At 41.1% G+C, this 20,603-nt stretch overlaps 1 protein-coding gene across 2 annotated transcripts in view; it reads right to left on the reverse strand.

Annotated features, from left to right (window-relative positions):
• Positions 1–961: 961 nt before the first annotated feature.
• Positions 962–20,603, reverse strand: part of DHX9 (DExH-box helicase 9) — a 38,249-nt gene continuing 18,607 nt past the window's right edge. For both annotated transcript variants that reach the window (XM_063298440.1, XM_063298441.1), the window contains 12 exons: positions 20,247–20,460; positions 19,964–20,058; positions 19,691–19,764; positions 13,024–13,176; positions 12,504–12,664; positions 8,413–8,524; positions 8,045–8,206; positions 7,795–7,922; positions 5,878–6,107; positions 4,444–4,559; positions 3,841–4,044; positions 962–1,836 (listed from right to left, as the gene is read on the reverse strand). In XM_063298440.1, the coding sequence (XP_063154510.1) occupies positions 1,554–1,836; positions 3,841–4,044; positions 4,444–4,559; positions 5,878–6,107; positions 7,795–7,922; positions 8,045–8,206; positions 8,413–8,524; positions 12,504–12,664; positions 13,024–13,176; positions 19,691–19,764; positions 19,964–20,058; positions 20,247–20,460 (1,932 nt within the window). In that variant the 3' untranslated portion in view covers positions 962–1,553. The remainder of the gene's footprint in view (positions 1,837–3,840; positions 4,045–4,443; positions 4,560–5,877; positions 6,108–7,794; positions 7,923–8,044; positions 8,207–8,412; positions 8,525–12,503; positions 12,665–13,023; positions 13,177–19,690; positions 19,765–19,963; positions 20,059–20,246; positions 20,461–20,603) is intronic.

A 20,603-nucleotide genomic window follows, 5' to 3' on the forward strand; every position in this document is an offset into this window, starting at 1 on the left:
CTGTGAATATAATTATTACACCACCAGCAGCTTGGCCATTAAATAACTGGAATTAGGTAAGAATATAACTGGACAGGAGGAGTACAGTCCACAAGTTGTTACAAATATTTTAGTCATGCCTAGTAGAATTGGGAGGAGCAACCAGGTTTCCACAATACCCTCTACGGAAGGAAAAGAGCCTTTGCAGAAAGTCCAATGCACTGTTTTTTATGTAGCTTTATCTGAGAAGTATGATTAAAAGTGTATTTCAACAGCTTTATTTAGCACAGAGTTCGTACCTACTGAGAATTAGTTAAGTTCATTTATGCTGCTGTAAAATATTCGGTCAGGATCGCACAATCAAGCGAACTCAGTGCATTTGATTGCTGGTTCCTGTCAGTACCAGGCAGAGCAAGACGGCTGAACGCATGTCAAGACTCTTTGGGCTGACGAGCAGGAGGGGCTGGATTCCAGGAGAGGCAGAACCATGGGCACCAAGGTCAAGCCGGCCGTTTCAGCCAAATGTGGGAGGGGGGAGATGAGATCACTGAGAAAGGAGTGTGTTAATTAGAAATTGTGTGCCAAATTCAAGCAGTTGCAGCTTTCCTTTGAACTGTACATTCCCAAATTAAAGCTTTTCACTTCTGCAAAGAAGATGAGTGGAGTTTCTTTGTTTGGGGTTTGAGCACAGCTGTTCTTCTGTATTCTATGTAGTAGTCTCTTGTGAAATGAACCCATTTAGAAATATCTGGTACATATACCATGAAGGCCATGTTTCTCTTTATAACTCTGCATGATAGATTCAGATTGTGACAATGCACAAAATTATAGTTACTGGAAGCAAGATTTGTAAAGTGATTGCTCCAAAGCTGTGTAATAGCTGATGTTGAACTCTCTACCTTCTTTCTTGTTTTTAAAAAAAGATACATGGTATATTTTTTGAGTTGGCAGATTAGCTATTTGACAGGTATTAAAAGATGTATTTTATGACATTTTTGGAGTTGTACTGTATTTTTATTTTAGAAGTTGCTGTAAGTGACAAACAACAAATGTTTAAGCAGATAAAGTAATTTAAACTCCTAACTTGCCATCCTAGTACCAAAGGGGTAAACCAGCTCATACAATTTTTGATCATACAAGTAATCACCAAATATTTAAGCCCATATCTAGGACATAATCCATTAATAATCAACAACTTCATTAGGATCAAGATAAACACATACAAAATAAAAACCATGTGAATACTGCATACAAATATCATTTCAAATTAATGTTTCAAAGTATAATGAACTCCTAATCCAGGAAGAGTTCTATACTACAAATGAAGATGTGTATGGAATAAAACAAGATCATGCATACTTTTACTCTGGGTTTACTAACACTGAAGGATGGCTATGCTTTGGATATAGCCAAAAAAAATGCTTCAGGTTGGGCAGAGGCTATTGGCACCATCTTGACTCTAAACACATTTTTCAGAGATCAAGTGGCTACCATGGGAACCCAGGAAAGGACTGAGCTTTAAGCTCCTTTTCAGCTTCAGATCCAAAGTGCAGCACATCCTCACTAACGTTTTGTCAGTAACCACTCCACCCTTCTCTAAATCCACCACCTCTGTTTCCTCCCGTCTGGTATCCTCCATTTGAACCTCGAAAACCTCCGCTACCTCGAAAACCACCTCCTCCAGCACCCCCTGAATATCCCCTTCCTCCAGAAACTCCGCGGTAAGAATTATATCCACGATATCCACCTCCATATCCACCTTGGTAGCCCCCCCTGTAGCCACTTCCACTTCTTCCTCTGTAGCCACCTCCACTGTCATATCGAGCCATTTTGGGTGGACGAGGTCCATCGCCAAACCTAGGAATAAAAATTAAAATTCCTCATGGTTATCTAGAGAGAGAGAGATGCAATCCCACCAATATACAATTGTGTATATATACTAGGAAAAACTTACTGCACCTAAGTAATTAGAAGTGTGAGAAAATTGTGCCTTTGCCTTTAAGACAGTAACGTATAGTATTTTGATCATACTTTTAACAGTAAAAAATTCTCTATACTATTCGTTATTGTATAAAAGGTATAGTTTTATCCCTATGTGGACCTGAAAAACCTCAACTGTTTTAACAGTAAGCTTTAAAAATAACACTACATATAGAACTTTTGGTATCTTTTACTATTCTGTTGTGTAAGCTGGGGAAGTAAGAAATTTGTTTAAAATATTTTTATAGCCACCCATCTTATGCAGCATAACTCTGGACTGCTCACAAACAACTGTAAAACAATAAAACCAGTAAAAAAACATGAAAGCCAATAAAGGACCTCCTGATGCCCCCAAGCACAACACATCCTCCCACATCCAGAAAAAACTTTAGAGCTTCCCTGGGTTCTAGCCTCACACTACCCCAAGGGTTGTGGGAACAGCCAATTCTTCAAGGCTTTTGGGAGGGCCAGGAGGGAAGGGGCCTGCTGGATCTCAGGGGGAAGGGTTCCATAATCACCGTATATTAAAATCCGCCATATTTACTTAAAAAAACCCCTAAAGGCTGGTGCCATCTTATTTTTAAATCATTTTTGTTATATTCGTTTTATTCTTTGTCAAAGAAGAAAGTTTGTATTTTTTTATTGCCTTTCCATTACACTTCAAAACATTGTTTCTGAAGGATTTTTGAATTGTTTCATTTCAGGACTTATATACTACCTTCAATAAATCTTTCACATTATTTTTTAAAAACCCTTAAAATGAATTAAATAAAATATGTAAAGTCACCATCCATGGAGGAATTTAAAATCAAACGATATTATCAAAGTCTAATGTTGTACTGTAATTAATTGGTATATTTTTAACCCTTATTTATAAAAATAGGGGGGAAAGCCACTCAGAGTCAATACTGACTGGAGCTGCATGCAAGCCCCATAAATATATTTCTTAAAAAACCTTCAGGAAAAATAGGAGTATCTAGCTTGCACTACAAGACATTCCTCCCAGGGGAGGCCATTCTGTAATTAAAGCATTGTTACTGGGAAGGTTTTAATAGCAATCTGCCTAGTTTCTTTTGGTAGAAGCACCTGGTTGAGGGTCTGAAGATGAATTAAATATACGAGCAAAAAGAAATAAACATTCTTTTGAATTTCCTTCTTTAGCAGAATTCTTTTAATATTGTCATGATACATGCACAACACCGAATCTGTTGGGAGGGGTAGCTGCTAAATTTGGAAACCACTATAATTTCTACACACATTTCATGGGTGTCTTGTCTACAATGCACTACATCTGTCCAGTTTAAAGGTTACTAGCATATAGATAGCTGCAACCAGGTTAGCACTTCCTATGAAAGATATAGCTTGACCCAGATGCTGAAAGGCATTGCAAATTGCTTAGGTATCTGTTATCAGTACAGACTTAAGCAGCATCCCAAAGACCTGAAAGGAACTATTAAAACCAATAGACCTGTATAAGTGGGGTTATTTTTTTACTGTGTATTATTTGCTCTTAATGCCATTAAATCACATCTGCTTTTTTTAGTCTGCATTTATTTAAAAAAATACTATCCAAACTTATTTTATTATCCAAAATGAATTCTTTTGGAATCAATCCAAAATTCTAGCTGTGTGATCTTCAAATTATTTTTGAATTATATTAAGTAGTTTACTAATATGGATCCCTATGGATCCCATAATTTTAATCTCTATGTCATCTGTCTATTTCAATTTCATATTCACTATAAACGGTGTCTAACTGCAGGATCTCATTATATTTGTAAAATTTCTGGTTAAAGGAGACTTCTTTCAAATCTTCAGAGAACCAAATTATCAAAAGGTAAGCATTTCATTATGATTCCAAGATAACAGCTTGAAGCTAACCTCATGTTGCAACCTGCTGCAAGGTTAATTCCGGCAGACAACGGTTGGGAGATTTCGCAAATTACATTCAGCATGTGTTTGTTCATAGGGTCTAAGTCACTGATGATTTCTGGATTTTTTGTTACTTCTACCACAAGAGCTTCCATTGCTGCACGCAAAGAAGTAATACAGGTGGCTGCATTGTGTGGCATCCTCAGTTTGATCCTAAAGCAAAGAAAGCAGTTTAGCAAATGAAAATTTCTTTTCCTATCTACTAAGTATCTTACATCGCTATGAAGGAGACTCCTGAAAAGATACTCCACAAGCCAATTTGAGTATCTTGTGCTAATAACCAGTATTACACTATATAAACAGTCTCGGTTGCAGTGAAGAAATTAAAAGAAACCAGAGCATAGCAGCTCTTTTTACAAAGCAATAAAAGAGTACATTTATTTGCCAGCTGAAAGAACTACCAAATAAAGAATTATGCCACTTAAAACAAGAATAATATGAGCTTATACGTCTTATGATGCTCTTTTAAATTATGAAACCAGCTACTGAACTTCACAATTCCCTGTCTGCCCAGATCACCTTTATCATGTAAACGTAGCCAACGGTTCATACCAGTCATCCAATGTAATAATCTCTCCATCAGACACAACTTTCTTTGAGCCAAAGAGCAGCAGCTGTAAAGGGCTCACTAAGGTCATTGCTTTGGCAGAGATAGCTCGTGTTCGGATCTGCAGACAGAGAAGTATACACAATCTATTCTATAATATGAAATACAACAGCTTTCTATTATTTACACAACTACTTAGAGAGGTATTGGGCTCCCATTCATTGGATGTCTTCAAGTGGCACCTAAGACCATCATCTATGGGATTCGTTAACTTAATCGAATGTAGTGTCCCAGCAGATGGCAGCACCCACCTGACCTTGACTGATCTTTAAAAAGTTAAGCAGGCTTGAATCTGTTTAGCATTTGAACAGGAGATTTGTACTGCTCCCACCCGTCTGACTTACTTAAGACCTGGTTCTCCCAGGCACAGGGCTAGAATGGGGGTTGAGCCTCTTTGGTTGTTTTTTGCTGTTTTACTTTTGGGGTTTAGTCAGTTGTCTTTTTTTTTCTTGATCTATTTTTTTTTCTTTGAATTTTTATCTGTAGGTCACCTAGAGTTGCTATGGAGTTGGGCAGTCTCAAAATTGAAGAAATAAATAAGCAGGAAACAAGGTTACATTTTTTTCAAAGCCCATAAAGCACAAGTATTTGGCAAACTAGAGATATTAAAAAAGTAAAATGATATTATAAAAACACAGCCTACATGGACTAGTAAGTAGTTACTTATTAATAATGAAACTTGTTCTAATTAAACTGAAACAAAACTAGGTTCCTAGTATATACAAACACCAAACAGGAAATCCTCACATCCAGATGGAAGCATTTTTCTTAGGAAAACAAATGTTTGTCACTGGGAGCGTGAATGAAATGGGGAAAATGCATTGTTTTGAGTCTGCAGTAAGCCATCACATTCCAGAGGTTCTGCCAAACCATTTCAAAACAGCCACTGTTTGACAGAACTGAAACCTTGGCTTAGTTGTTCTGGGTTCTGAATGAAACAAAATCTGGGGGAGCAAACCTGGTGTATATTTCTCCTTCTCCCCTTAGCAATTTCCAGTGTGGCATATTATTCCAGCCCTCTCTATTTTCTGAGCTCCTCCCCTTCCTTCTCCTAGCTGCCACTGCTCCAGCATGGCATATCCGCCTGACTTATCCTTGCAATCTTTATAGCACCTTCCCTTCCCTCCTTCCCCTCAGCCACTGATGTCCTTGTCTTTCTCCTTGCTCCCCCTTCCTAGAATAAACAAGGTCTGTTCTGTTCCACACAAAGTCCAATACCTGCATGTTTTAGGCTAGGCACTGACCAATCAAAACCATCTGTCCTGCATACAAAATTACTCACGCATGGCCTCTTTCTGACATACCTGCATGTCACCTAATGTCTCAATATTCAAAGACTACATGGACATCTGATAGTCCAAGGTATTTTTTCATTTTACCTTTTCTCCAAAAACAAAAAATGGAGAAGGATACTTCATATCCTGGCTGCTGAATGGGCAGTTAACAGAGGATTTGTGAATGAGCGCATTACGTCCTTCAGTAGTAAGAATCTTCCTTTTTTCTTTGTGGAAGCAGACGTTGGGGTACAGGCCAAAAGCCAGCAGAGAGATCACAACATCCAGGTTGTTATCTGGCCCAGTGTTGTTGAACGTCTGTGTCATTAAACTCTCTGGAAAGAGACAAAACGTGGGCTTTTCTCAGCATCTTACAAATAAAACACAAAACTAATTATATAAACTGAACAGCATTTCAACGTTTGAAACTTTTCAATCCATGTCTGTTCTTCAGGAATGCATGAACTCAAAGCACACGTACGTGCTACAAATAGAGTTTCGTTTGCAATGAATAAATTAAAGATTACTTTTTAAGACAATGTACACTGTGGAAAGTTTATTTTCTCCTCAGTGCCACAAGACACAAAAGATACTTTCCTTAACAGCTGAAATAGATAAAGGAAAAGAACATCAATTTTTCTCATATTCTTTGAAATCCAGATTATGTTTATGTAAATCAGTTCAAAATGAGATTAAAACAAGCATGGAAGCAAACAGTGGAAATTATTTGTGGAGAGAAATTACAAGACTTTGAGCTAAGTTATAGAACTGTTCGTGTGTGTGTGCGCACACACACACACATACACACTTTCTATACCTTCCACGTCCAGAAACCTTAAATATGAAGAATGATCAAATTATGTGTGGTAAGAAATTCAGCTTACAACTGGCAGGGATGAGTCTACCAGCTTCAGAATATAAAAAAGTGCTATCACAAATAGCTACAGGTAGTCCTCACATAATGACTGTATTGGGACTGGCAACTCCACTGCTAAGCAAAGTGGTCATTAAGTGGGAAATCACAAGACCGTGACTGTGTTTTCTGCCTGGAAAGAGACAAGGCTACTCAATTTTACACCTCTGGCTTTTGTGTGCCTCCTAACCACTCCCCAGCCCTTTGGAATCCTCCAGTGCCTGCTTACTGTCTTGTACACATCAAAAGCAATGTGATCATGCTGGCAGGCTAGGAGCTGTGGGTACGCTATGCAAACAGCTTACAGTACTCTCTTGAAATCTCTTGCTCTCCAATCTCTCTGCTCTGAGGGGGGGAGGGAGGGAAAAAGCAAGCAATTTCTGTAGGCAAGCTCTCCTTTGCCTGACCCTTTGCCACTGTCAGCACAACTGCATTGTTTTCGATGTGTAGAAGAGCAAAGACCTTACTCTCTTGCAATCCTTTCCTCTTCAATCTCTCTGCTCTGAGGGGGAGGGCTGGGGGAAGAGACTGCCTACAGAAATTGCAAACTTCCCTCCCCGCCTGCAGAGTGGAGAGGTTGGAGAGAAAGAGATTTCAAGAGAGTAAGCTGTTTGCTGTTCTACACATCAAAAGCAATGCGATTGAGCCGGCAGCGGGAAAGGGTCAGGCAAAGCAGAGACTGCCTACAGAAATTGCTTGCTTTTTTTCTCCCCCTGCCCACCTCACAGAGCAGAATGATTGGAGAGAAAGAGATTTCAAGAGAGTACTCTAAGCTGTTTGAATAGTGTACCCACAGCTCCCAGCCCAAGGTTGCCAGTGTGATCGCATTGCCTTCAATGCGTAGAACAGCAAACAGCTTACTCTCTTGAAATCTTTCTCCAATCTCTCTGCCCTACAAGGGGGGAAAAAAAGGAAAAACCACAGGTCAGGCACAGAACAATGCATCTGACTGTAATGGTGATCACACGATTGAGGGACACTGTAAAGGTCGTAAATGAGCCATAAAGTTATTTTTTCAGCACTGTTGCATCTTTGAACGGTCGCAGAACAAATGGTCAGTAAGCAAGGACTACCTGTACATTCACAGGAAGTTTTTCTTTTGTTTTTACCTTCTGGGAATCCAGAGTTAACCAGAATATCTTTCAGCTGTACTTTGGCCTCCCAGGTCATTCTGAGTGTTGCCATATTGAGTCTCTTATGCTCACAGAAACGAATTTCAGCATTTTCTCCACCCATTCTGCAAGAAAATGGGTAAGAATCAGAAAAACCACTCCATGTAAGTGCAAACACACTGAGCTTTTTATATGAAGTAGCATGTCTCGTAGATACCATAGTGTATATTGCCCTAAACTAAATTACCTTGCATGATCCCAGGCTTGGAAGACCGAGAGCAGGGCCACATGATCAGAAAACCGGTTTCCAGCAAAATTCCTATGGACGTAACCCAGCCTTTTCCCCTCACTGATGAATGGCTCAGGGAAGCAGGTAGCAGCAGAGATGGTACACACAGCATCACCTACACTGAAAGAAAAACCCCAGAATAATTAGCTGAACTACACTCCGATATAATTAACAGCACTGCTGAGCAGAAGGAATGAATAGGAGAAAGGCTGCAGGTAGTATTGACATTACTATTCCTGGATAAACATGACTTTATCAGAAAGTTAATTCCCTTCATCCAGAACCCTTTTTTCCAAATACTTCTGAACCGTTTAATTAACACTTACTAAAATATGCATCCCATTATCATCATTTTGCCCAGTCGAGGTTCAATGGGGAGCCTTGCTAAAATTCTCCCAAGGGGTGTCAGTTCGTCATTGGAATCCAGGGCATCAAGCTCTGAAACAAAAGCAATATATTGGTAAAGTCTAGTAGTTTTCAACTGAGTTTTTTCATCAGTTATTCCAAGTGGTGAAATATTTAAATCATAAAGATGGAACAGAAAGTTCTAGAAACAGAAGATGACTGCTACGTTAAATCTGTTCTAGATATGAGGAATTTGGCAAAGGTACAGTTTAGCAAAGCCAGGTTTGATGGAAAGCAGAAGACCTGCTAGGGAGAACTCATTTATGCATCAGAAGCAGACACTAAGCCTAACAGCTACCTACATTTAGCTATTCCTAGTTACTATTTGAACTATTAGCTTTATGCCAAGGGTAAACAATGGGTGTTTTCAGCAAAGGATTGTTACCTTGCTGTGGTGCTGGAGCTTGAGCCCCTCAATGATGCCAGGAGCTAAACCGTGAAGGGCCACCCAAGATGGGAAGGTCATGACAGAGAGCTCAGACTAAATGCAATCCCTGGGGAAGGTAATGGCAACCCACCCCAGGATTCTTGCCATGAAAACTAAATGGATCAGTACAACCAGAGATATGTTGGTATACCATCGGAAGATGAGACCCCCAGGTCGGAAGATGGTCAAAATGCTACTGGGGAGGAACAGTGGATGAGTTCAACTAGCCCCAGATGTGATGACACAGCTAGCTCAAAGCCGAAAGGACGGCTAGCGGTCGATGGTGCTGGTGGTGAACAGCGAATCCGATGTTCTAAGGATCAACATGCCGTTGGAACCTGGAATGTAAGATCTATGAGCCAGGGCAAATTGGATGTGGTTATTGGTGAGATGTCAAGATTAAAGATAGACATTTTGGGCGTCAGTGAACTGAAATGGACTGGAATGGGCCACTTCACATCAAATGACCACCAGATCTACTACTGTGAACAAGAGGACCACAGAAAAAATGGAGTAGCCTTCATAATTAATAGTAAAGTGGCTAAAGCAGTGCTTGGATACAATCCAAAAAATGATAGAATGATCTCAATTCAAATTCAGGGCAAGCCATCTAACATCACAGTGATCCAAATATACGCCCCAACCACAGATGCTGAAGAAGCTGAAGTAGAGCAGTTCTATGAGGATCTGCAGCACCTACTGGACAACAGACCTAAAAGAGATGTTATTTTCATCACAGGAGACTGGAATGCTATGGTGGGCAGTCAAACGACACCTGGAATTACAGGTAAGCATGGCCTGGGAGAACAAAATGAAGCAGGACATAGGCTGATAGAATTTTGCCAAGACAACTCACTCCGCATAACAAACGCTCTCTTCCAACAACCTAAGAGACGGCTTTATACATGGACTTCACCAGATGGACAGCACCGAAATCAGATTGACTACATCCTTTGCAGCCAAAGGTGGCGGACATCTATACAGTCGGTAAAAACAAGACCTGGAGCTGACTGTACTTCCGATCACAAACTTCTTCTTGCACAATTTAGGATCAGACTAAAGAGATTAGGGAAGACCCACAGATCAGCTAGATATGAGCTCACTAATATCCCTAAGGAATATGCAGTGGAGGTGAAGAATAGATTTAAGGGACTGGACTTAGTAGATAGGGTCCCGGAAGAACTATGGACAGAAGTTCGCAACATTGTTCAGGAGGCGGCAACAAAATACATCCCAAAGAAAGAGAAAACCAAGAAGGCAAAATGGCTGTCTGCTGAGACACTAGAAGTAGCCCAAGAAAGAAGGAAAGCAAAAGGCAACAGTGATAGGGGGAGATATGCCCAATTAAATGCAATTTCCAGAGGTTAGCCAGAAGAGATAAGGAATTATTTTTAAACAAGCAATGTGCGGAAGTGGAAGAAGACAATAGAATAGGAAGGACAAGAGACCTCTTCCAGAAAATTAGAAACATCGGGAGGTAAATTCCAGGCAAAAATGGGTATGATCAAAAACAAAGATGGCAAGGACCTAACAGAAGAAGAAGAGATCAAGAAAAGGTGGCAAGAATATACAGAAGACCTGTATAGGAAGGATAACAATATCGGGGATAGCTTTGATGGTGTGGTCAGTGAGCTAGAGCCAGATATCCTGAAGGGTGAGGTTGAATGGGCCTTAAGAAGCGTTGCTAATAACAAGGCAGCAGGAGATGACGGCATCCCAGCTGAACTGTTCAAAATCTTGCAAGATGATGCTGTCAAGGTAATGCATGCTATATGCCAGCAAATTTGGAAAACACAGGAATGGCCATCAGATAGGAAAAAATCAACTTATATCCCCATACCAAAAAAGGGAAGCACTAAAGAATGTTCAAACTATCGAACAGTGGCACTCATTTCACATGTCAATAAGGTAATGCTCAAGATCCTGCAAGGTAGACTTCAGCAATTCATGGAGTGAGAATTGCCAGATGTACAAGCTAGGTTTAGAAAAGGCAGAGGAACTAGGGACCAAATTGCCAATATCCGCTGGATAATGGAAAAAGCCAGGGAGTTTCAGAAAAACATCTATTTCTGTTTTATTGACTATTCTAAAGCCTTTGACTGTGTGGACCATAACAAATTGTGGCAAGTTCTTAGCGGTATGGGGATACCAAGTCAACTTGTATGCCTCCTGAAGAATCTGTATAACGACCAAGTAGCAACAGTAAGAACAGACCACGGAACAACGGACTGGTTTAAGATTGGGAAAGGAGTACGGCAGGGCTGTATACTCTCACCCTACCTATTCAACTTGTACGCAGAACACATCATGCGACATGCTGGGCTTGAGGAATCCAAGGCTGGAGTTAATATCGCTGGAAGAAACATTAACAATCTCAGATATGCAGATGATACCACTTTGATGGCTGAAAGCGAAGAGGAACTGAGGAGCCTTATGACCAAGGTGAAAGAAGAAAGTGCAAAAGCTGGCTTGCAGCTAAACCTTAAAAAAAGCAAGATTATGGCAACCAGCTTGATTGATAACTGGCAAATAGAGGGAGAAAATGTAGAAGCAGTGAAAGACTTTGTATTTCTAGGTGTGAAGATTACTGCAGATGCTGACTGCAGTCAGGAAATCAGAAGACGTTTAATCCTTGGAAGAAGAGCAATGACAAATCTCGATAAAATAGTTAAGAGCAGAGACATCACACTGACAACAAAGGTCCGCATAGTTAAAGCAATGGTGTTCCCCGTAGTAACATATGGCTGCGAGAGCGGGACCATAAGGAAGGCTGAGAGAAGGAAGATAGATGCTTTGGAACTGTGGTGTTGGAGGAAAATTCTGAGAGTGCCTTGGACTGCAAGAAGATCAAACCAGTCCATCCTCCAGGAAATAAAGCCGGACTGCTCACTTGAGGGAATATTAAAGGCAAACCTGAAATACTTTGGCCACATAATGAGAAGACAGGACACCCTGGAGAAGATGCTGATGCTAGGGAGAGTGGAAGGCAAAAGGAAGAGGGGCTGACCAAGGGCAAGATGGATGGATGATATTCTAGAGGTGATGGGCTCATCCCTGGGGGAGCTGGGGGTGTTGACGACCGACAGGAAGCTCTGGTGTGGGCTGGTCCATGAAGTCACGAAGAGTCGGAAGCGACTGAACGAACAAACAACAACAAACACTGGGTGACCTAAATGTTACTGACTGCAACACCAGCACATATTCACTACCTTACATGGCATTATCCTATGGAACCCTGCCCTATGGAACAGCCTCCCCCTTGAAATATGGACACGTCTACTCTACTGGCTTTTCGCAAGTCCGAGAAGACCTGACTCTTCCCCCAATCATTGGAGTCAGAATGTAACATGGGGGCTCTGGTATGGGTGTATGTGATTAGTGACTCTAGTTTTACTGAGCCTCAGTTTTATTTGGTTTCTTGGTTTAATGGAATCCTATGCTTTTCTCTTCTTCGCTGCCCAGTTTCTTGGACAGATGGTCAGCAGTATAAATTGGTTTAATAAATAAATTGGAATTCATTTCACCAATAAACAGGAGCTGTGGAAACCTACACCATGTTTATTGACAAGACAGCCCAAGAGATACCTCGGAGTGTATGCTCTGCTTCAATCACTGCATCCAAAGGTGGTGGCTCTATAGCTTTGGCCAGAAACTGTCCAATCCCTCCTAGTCTTAACAGCTTGATGCTCAAAGCAATTTCATGCAGTGGTGTTCGAAACATTTCAGGGGTCATGTGAGTCTCAAGCCTGGGAGCAATACAAAAAGAAGATAGGGGTCATTTTGGATATATTCATCTCTACAGCTCATGCTACAAACTCTTGCTAATAATGATCTCCAAGTTATTCTTTATACTTACCTCATCGCAAAAGTTCTTCATAAAAACTATTGCTGTATCATACAACAAATACATAAACCTGACTTGCACTATCAGCTTACTAATGCTACAAGACATCTGCTGTTGGCTCAAACAGTACCAGAGAATGCATGTAACCGTCTCCCTCCGGCACAATTAATTCCTATTGTGTAACCTGGATTTCGATTTGTTTTTCCACATCAATTACTTACCAGGCCTCAGAATATTTAGAAACTCAGAGTATGAGCCTACCTTTCAAAACGCGCTCTGCTGCAGAGATGGAAGCAGAATCCAGGACGGACACGACCAGCCCGCCCTTTCCGTTGCTCCAGATTTGTTTTTGAGGCCCACACAGTGGCATAATTGGTCATGTTGTTATGAGCAGTGAACAGTTTCACTTTCTGTCTGTGGGGTTGGAAAAAATAGTATTTATTTATTTATCAAATTTGTCACCGCCCGTCTCCTCCGACCAGAGGGACTCTGGGCAGTTTACAATATAAAACAATAAATATATAATAAAATTGCGATATAAAATACACTATAAAACAATTTAATAAAATCCAGATGGCTGTGGACTCATTCAGTCATTGCGTAGGAGGGCCACTTCAAGGCACTAGCCAACCCCAAGTATGACTATTCTCCTCCCTGCCCCAAGCCCAGTGGCAGAGCCAGGTCTTCAAATTCCTCCAGAAGGCCAGGAGCGATGGGGCTAATCTCACCTCCGGGGGCAAGATGTTCCAGAGGGCGGGTGCTACTGCAGAGAAGGCCCGCCTCCTGGACCCTGCCAGATGGAATTCTCTTATCGACGGGGTCCGCAGCATGCCTTCTCTGCATGATCGGGTGGGATGGGCTGATGAAGCGGGGAAGAGGCGGTCCCTCACGTAACCCGGTCCCATGCCATGTAGGGCTTTAAAGGTGATAACCAACACCTTGAATTGGACCCGGAAGCAGACTGGTATCCAATGCAGCTCGTGTAGCAAAGGTGTTAAATGCGCCCTTCTAGGGGCGCCAAAAATAGCCTGCGAGTATATTGAATAACTCCTTAACATTGGGATAAAAAGGAAACTAGATCATTTTCACAACAAGAGCCAGCCTCCCAAATTTGTAAAAAATTAGCATTGGGTAATATTGTGCAGTGCAAGGCAAGACCAGTCAAGTTAGATACAATTTTGTGAAGCCCGCCAGCCTTAGCAGGTGACAGCACTTAGGTGACCATGGCAGATCTTGAAAAAACTAAGCAAGGAGAAATCTGGTCAGTATAAAGATGAGTGTCAATCAGAAAATTCCAGGGCTAGACTAGGAAGTCCTTCCCTATTTATTCATCCATCTCTCCCCCAGAAGATGGCAACGGCAACCCGCTTCTGTACTGTAGCCAAGAAAACTACATGAACCTATCCACAGAGGCACCAAGAACTGAACTTCACTTGAGGGAGCTGAGGTTTTCAAATTGAAATTAAAATTAGTCTACTTGATCTTAATCTAAAGATAATACAGCCATATAGGCTACAATCGCCCCCCAAATCTTGACTCCTTCTACCCTCCCCATTTGCTACTTCTCTACAGATCTCCTGTCACATTTTTAGTAGTTTCTATAATTTGTTTGAGGAAAGGAAACAGATGTTCAATGGCACAATGAAAACCCTGAAAAAGAAGAGGGGAACCAAACTGATATGAAAAATGGAAGCCTATAACTTAAGCTATCCTAAACATAAGTAAAAAGAATTACTGTATAAAGATTTCTTGTTGGAAAACTACAATAATAGTACAACTGCTCAAGTGCAAATTCCAAGTCGAGCTAAAGCAGAAAAACAAAGCTACCCAACTTCTACGATATGACCTTCAAAGTGTCAAGTAGACTGTCAAGAACAGCTTTGAAGTCCTAAACCTCACTGATGAGGAACTGTGGACAGAAATAAAAAAAACTCATTAAGGACAAATGTGAAAAGTGACTGCCAAAAAACTAAGAATTATAACTATTAAAATGGATGTCAAAAGAGATGCTGGAAATTGCTAAGAATAAGGAAGAAGCCCAAGTCAATAAAGTTAATGATCTCACAATGGAGCTTAATAAGACATTTCAGAAACCTGTTAGGAGATAAAGGGCAGTATTATAACGATATCTGTAAAAACACTGAAGATGGAAACAGACATGGAAAAACAAGGAAAGTTTTCCAACAGATCTCTGAATTCAGAAGAATGCTCCAATCTCAATTGGTTTGCTAAACGATGCCAATACACAGATGGTTAATGGAGAAAAGCTCAGAGAAAGTATAATACTGAAAATCTGTACAGTAGAGATGCCAACTTCCGAGATACTTCTGAAGACTGTTGCCTACAGGCAACAATCTCTAGTGTTGGAAGATAAAGCCAGATCAGCAATTTGCCATTACCAGTGGGAAGGCTACAGGAATTGATGTACTGCCTACAAAAATATGGCACATAAAAAACTCACTTAAGTCTCTAACTAAATTACACCAGCAAATCTGAAAAACAACAGTGGCCAACAAATTGAAAGTCTACGTATCAATACCAAAAAAAAAAAAGGGACTTAATAGACTGTGAAAACTATTGTACAATATCCTTAATTTCATATGCTAACATGATAATGCTCAAAATCATCCAAAACAGATTAGAGCCCTACATGGAAACAGAAACGCCTATTGCTCAAGCTTGTCTCAGAAAAGGCTGAGGAACAAGAATCATCATTGCTGATGCATGTTTAATAATTGAGAAAGCCAGAGAATACCAAAAAGTTGTCAACATGTCCTTCACTAACTACAGAAAAGTACTTGGCTGTGTTGACCATGATGAGTTGTGGAATGTCATTAGAAACATGGGAGTATCAGAACTTCTGAGAAATCTATACACAGGGCTGAAAGCCACAATCAGGACAGAACATGGTGAAATAGACTGGTTCCAAATTGGCAAAGGAGTAAGATAAGGCTGCAGTGTGTCTATTCCATTGAAGATTAGAATTGTTCATGCATTTTTTTTCCTCCTGTGACACTCTATGGAAGCAAAAGTCAGTCCTGGAAGGAGCAGGATAGAAAGGGTATTGACACATTAGAATGTTGGTGCTGGAAAAGACTTAAGGATACCATGGTTAGCTAGGGAAACAAACAAATGGATCATAGAACAAATCAAGCCAGAATTCTTACTCAAAACATTAACAATTCAGGCTCCAACTATCATATTTTGATCATAACATGCAGAGATCCAGTTCATTTGAGAATTCCATAATGCTTGGAAACATTGAAGGAAAAAAGAAAAGAGGATGGCTTAGATGAATTTGATTATGACAGCAATGAATGCACCTATGAGAGACCTAAAAACTGCAGACAGATCTTTCTGGAGAGTGTCAGTATGATCACTAAGAACTGACACCAACTTGATGCCACTTAACTGGTTAATCACAATAAATTAATAATGCCCAATAAGATCAAGTCATATTTTCCCTTCTGTAAGCCTAAGGTGATTCAAAGTGATGCTCTTATCCTTTAAAAGATTAAATCTGCCCTTTATTTTCTTTGAGACCCCTGTCAGTGGATGTGAGCGTGACTAGAGAAACACAGCTGTCTACAAATGTTGGCTGTTTTTTTAGCAGAGACATTTGCTAAAATTCCTTCTCACTTGCCTGAAGCTGAGCAGAGGGAAGAACCTCTGTAGAAGAGCCACTAAGAAAACCCCCCTTCTTTTTTCTGTAGAAAAAGAGAAGGAGTATGCAATCTCCTTACATCATACTATATTCTATAAAGCAATTTTTTTTCAAACATTGTTCTTCCCTTTGATTTCACTTTCATTCTTGGTTGTCCTACTGCCACATCTTTACCAATTGTCTCCTAGCAGGTATTATCCAATCTACATACACCTGTCCCAAGAAATGTCTTAATGGGTCCCAAGAAACATCTTAATAGGAAGGACTGTGTTTCCTCCAATTCTAACACTCTACTATTCCCAACACTTTGGAAATTCTGTTAATCTATCAAAAGCAAACAGATCAAAACATGCCATGCCTGTACGTCTAAATCACTACTACAGACCTCAGGAAAGCATGGTTTCCCTGATGAAGGCCAACAGTTTGCTTGTCGAATGACTGGGAATTATTAATCCCTAAACTCCCATACTTCAGCAAAGGATCGTTACCTGGTCGTGGTGCTGGAGCTTGAGCCCCTCAATGATGCCATGAGCTAAACCGTGAAGGGCCACCCAAGACGGGAAGGTCATGACAGAGAAATCAGACTAAATGCGATCCCTGGGGAAGGTAATGGCAACCCACCCCAGTATTCTTGCCGTGAAAACTCAATGGATCAGTACAACCAGAGATATGTCGGTATACCATCGGAAGATGAGACCCCCAGGTCGGAAGATGGTCAAAATGCTACTGGGGAGGAACAGAGGATGAGTTCAACTAGCCCCAGACGTGATGACGCAGCTAGCTCAAAGCCGAAAGGACGGCTAGCGGCCGACAGTGCTGGTGGTGAACGGCGAATCCGATGTTCTAAGGATCAGCACGCCATTGGAACCTGGAATGTAAGATCTATGAGCCAGGGCAAATTGGATGTGGTTATTGGTGAGATGTCAAGATTAAAGATAGACATTTTGGGCATCAGTGAACTGAAATGGACTGGAATGGGCCACTTCACATCAAATGACCACCAGACCTACTACTGTGGACAAGAGGACCACAGAAGAAATGGCGTAGCCTTCATAATTAATAGTAAAGTGGCTAAAGCAGTGCTTGGATACAATCCAAAAAACGATAGAATGATCTCAATTTGAATTCATGGCAAGCCATCTAACATCACAGTGATCCAAATATACGCCCCAACCACAGATGCTGAAGAAGCTGAAGTGGAGCAGTTCTATGAGGATCTGCAGCACCTACTGGACAACATGCCTAAAAGAGATGATATTTTCGTCACAGGAGACTGGAATGCTAAGGTGGGCAGTCAAATGACACCTGGAATTACAGGTAAGCATGGCCTGGGAGAACAAAACGAAGCAGGACATAGGCTGATAGAATTTTGCCAAGACAACTCACTCTGCATAACAAACGCTCTCTTCCAACAACCTAAGAGACGGCTTTATACGTGGACTTCCCCAGATGGACAGCACCGAAATCAGACTGACTACATCCTTTGCAGCCAAAGGTGGCGGACATCTATACAGTCGGTAAAAACAAGACCTGGAGCTGACTGTACTTCCGATCACAAACTTCTTCTTGCACAATTTAGGATCAGACTAAAGAGATTAGGGAAGACCCACAGATCAGCTAGATATGAGCTCATTAATATTCCTAAGGAATATACAGTGGAGGTGAAGAATAGATTTAAGGGACTGGACTTAGTAGATAGGGTCCCGGAAGAACTATGGACAGAAGTTCGCAACATTGTTCAGGAGGCGGCAACAAAATACATCCCAAAGAAAGAGAAAACCAAGAAGGCAAAATGGCTGTCTGCTGAGACACTAGAAGTAGCCCAAGAAAGAAGGAAAGCAAAAGGCAACAGTGATAGGGGGAGGTATGCCCAATTAAGTGCAAAATTCCAGAGGTTAGCCAGAAGAGATAAGGAATTATTTTTAAACAAGCAATGTGCGGAAGTGGAAGACGACAATAGAATAGGAAGGACAAGAGACCTCTTCCAGAAAATTAGAAACATCGGAGGTAAATTCCAGGCCAAAATGGGTATGATCAAAAACAAAGATGGCAAGGACCTAACAGAAGAAGAAGAGATCAAGAAAAGGTGGCAAGAATATACAGAAGACCTGTATAGGAAGGATAACAATATCGGGGATAGCTTTGATGGTGTGGTCAGTGAGCTAGAGCCAGACATCCTGAAGAGTGAGGTTGAATGGGCCTTAAGAAGCATTGCTAATAACAAGGCAGCAGGAGACGATGGCATCCCAGCTGAACTGTTCAAAATCTTGCAAGGTGATGCTGTCAAGGTAATGCATGCTATATGCCAGCAAATTTGAAAACATAAGAATGGCCATCAGATTGGAAACAATCAACTTATATCCCCATACCAAAAAAGGGGAACTGAGGAGCCTTATGATGAAGGTGAAAGAAGAAAGTGCAAAAGCTGGCTTGCAGCTAAACCTCAGAAAAACCAAGATTATGGCAACCAGCTTGATTGATAACTGGCAAATAGAGGGAGAAAACGTAGAAGCAGTGAAAGACTTTGTATTTCTAGGTGCAAAGATTACTGCAGATGCTGACTGCAGTCAGGAAATCAGAAGACGCTTAATCCTTGGGAGAAGAGCAATGACAAGTCTAGATAAAATAGTTAAGAGCAGAGACATCACACTGACAACAAAGGTCCGCATAGTTAAAGCAATGGTGTTCCCCGTAGTAACATATGGCTGCGAGAGCGGGACCATAAGGAAGGCTGAGAGAAGGAAGATCGATGCTTTGGAACTGTGGTGTTGGAGGAGAATTCTGAGAATGTCTTGGACTGCAAGAAGATCAAACCAGTCCATCCTCCAGGAAATAAAGCCAGACTGCTCACTTGAGGGAACGATATTAAAGGCAAAACTGAAATACTTTGGCCACATAACGAGAAGACAGGACACCCTGGAGAAGGTGCTGATGCTAGGGAGAGTGGAAGGCAAAAGGAAGAGGAGCTGACCAAGGGCAAGATGGATGATATTCTAGAGGTGACGGACTTGTCCCTGGGGGAGCTGGGGGTGCTGACGACCGACAGGAAGCTCTGGCGTGGGCTGGTCCATGAAGTCACGAAGAGTCGGAAGCGACTAAACGAATGAACAACAACAAACTCCCATAGCAAAAAAATGTAAACTGCAGTTTTCCTATTTGGAAAAATGTCTGCTGTTTGGACTTAAGATTTTTTTTCCCAAGCAGAGGAGGAAATAGATGGTAACATCATTTGCAGCTCAGTAAAGCAGAGAATCAACAACTCACTTGCAAGAATCAATAACATAGACAACGTCATTGATGGTTATGCTGGTCTCTGCAATGTTGGTGGATAAGATCACCTAAGGAGACAAACAACATTGTATGCTGAATATAAAGCTGCATTCACAAATGTATCCTCGCATCTGAACTCTCCAAATGTGCTTGGATTACAACTCCCCAATGCCATGCTGACTACAAATTCCAGGAATAACGATTATAACACATCCGGAAGGGAGCAAGCTGGAAGTGGCTGAGCTACAGCCACTCCAAGAGGTTCACCTTGGTCATTCCAGGGGGCACTGGATCAAATACTTTGCGCTGCTCTTCTCGGGGAATCTGGGAATGCAGAGGAAGGATTCTGTATCTCTGGCTTCCTACAGTAAGAGTAGAGGGAGGAAAACATTTTAAGTAAGCTTATTTCATTTGCATAGCTCCAATTTTAAATATGATATATTCTTTTCAGCAATTCACTCCTCCATACATAAGGAAAGCTCTTTCAGCTTTATGGTCACCTCAGGAAAAAAAAGAAAAGGAAAAAAAAACAGTTGAAAATTGCTTGTACCAAAGTGTGGATTCATTTCCAGGTATTTCTGCATGGTGTATATCAGATTCCAGCCAGGCAAGAAGACAAGGACTGCTCCTGCGACATTCAGGGTCTCAATATATTTCAACAAAGCTTCAATGAGTTCAAAAGGAGTTTCCTTCTCATTCAGCTGGGACATGCGGTGTTTTGTTTCTGGGCCATATTCATCACTACAGATAAGGTTGCAATTCGCCTAGAAGAAAATTTTATATATGGCAGATGGCAGACTCCTCACTAATAACAGTACTATTATGCAGATCACTGCCTGGAGATTGGGAAAGCAGAAAGACTCATGAGCACTCCACATCAAAAGGACTGCAATGATCAACTCAAATT

Source organism: Candoia aspera, chromosome 3 (assembly GCF_035149785.1).
Source record: "Candoia aspera isolate rCanAsp1 chromosome 3, rCanAsp1.hap2, whole genome shotgun sequence".
Lineage (NCBI taxonomy): Eukaryota > Metazoa > Chordata > Lepidosauria > Squamata > Boidae > Candoia > Candoia aspera.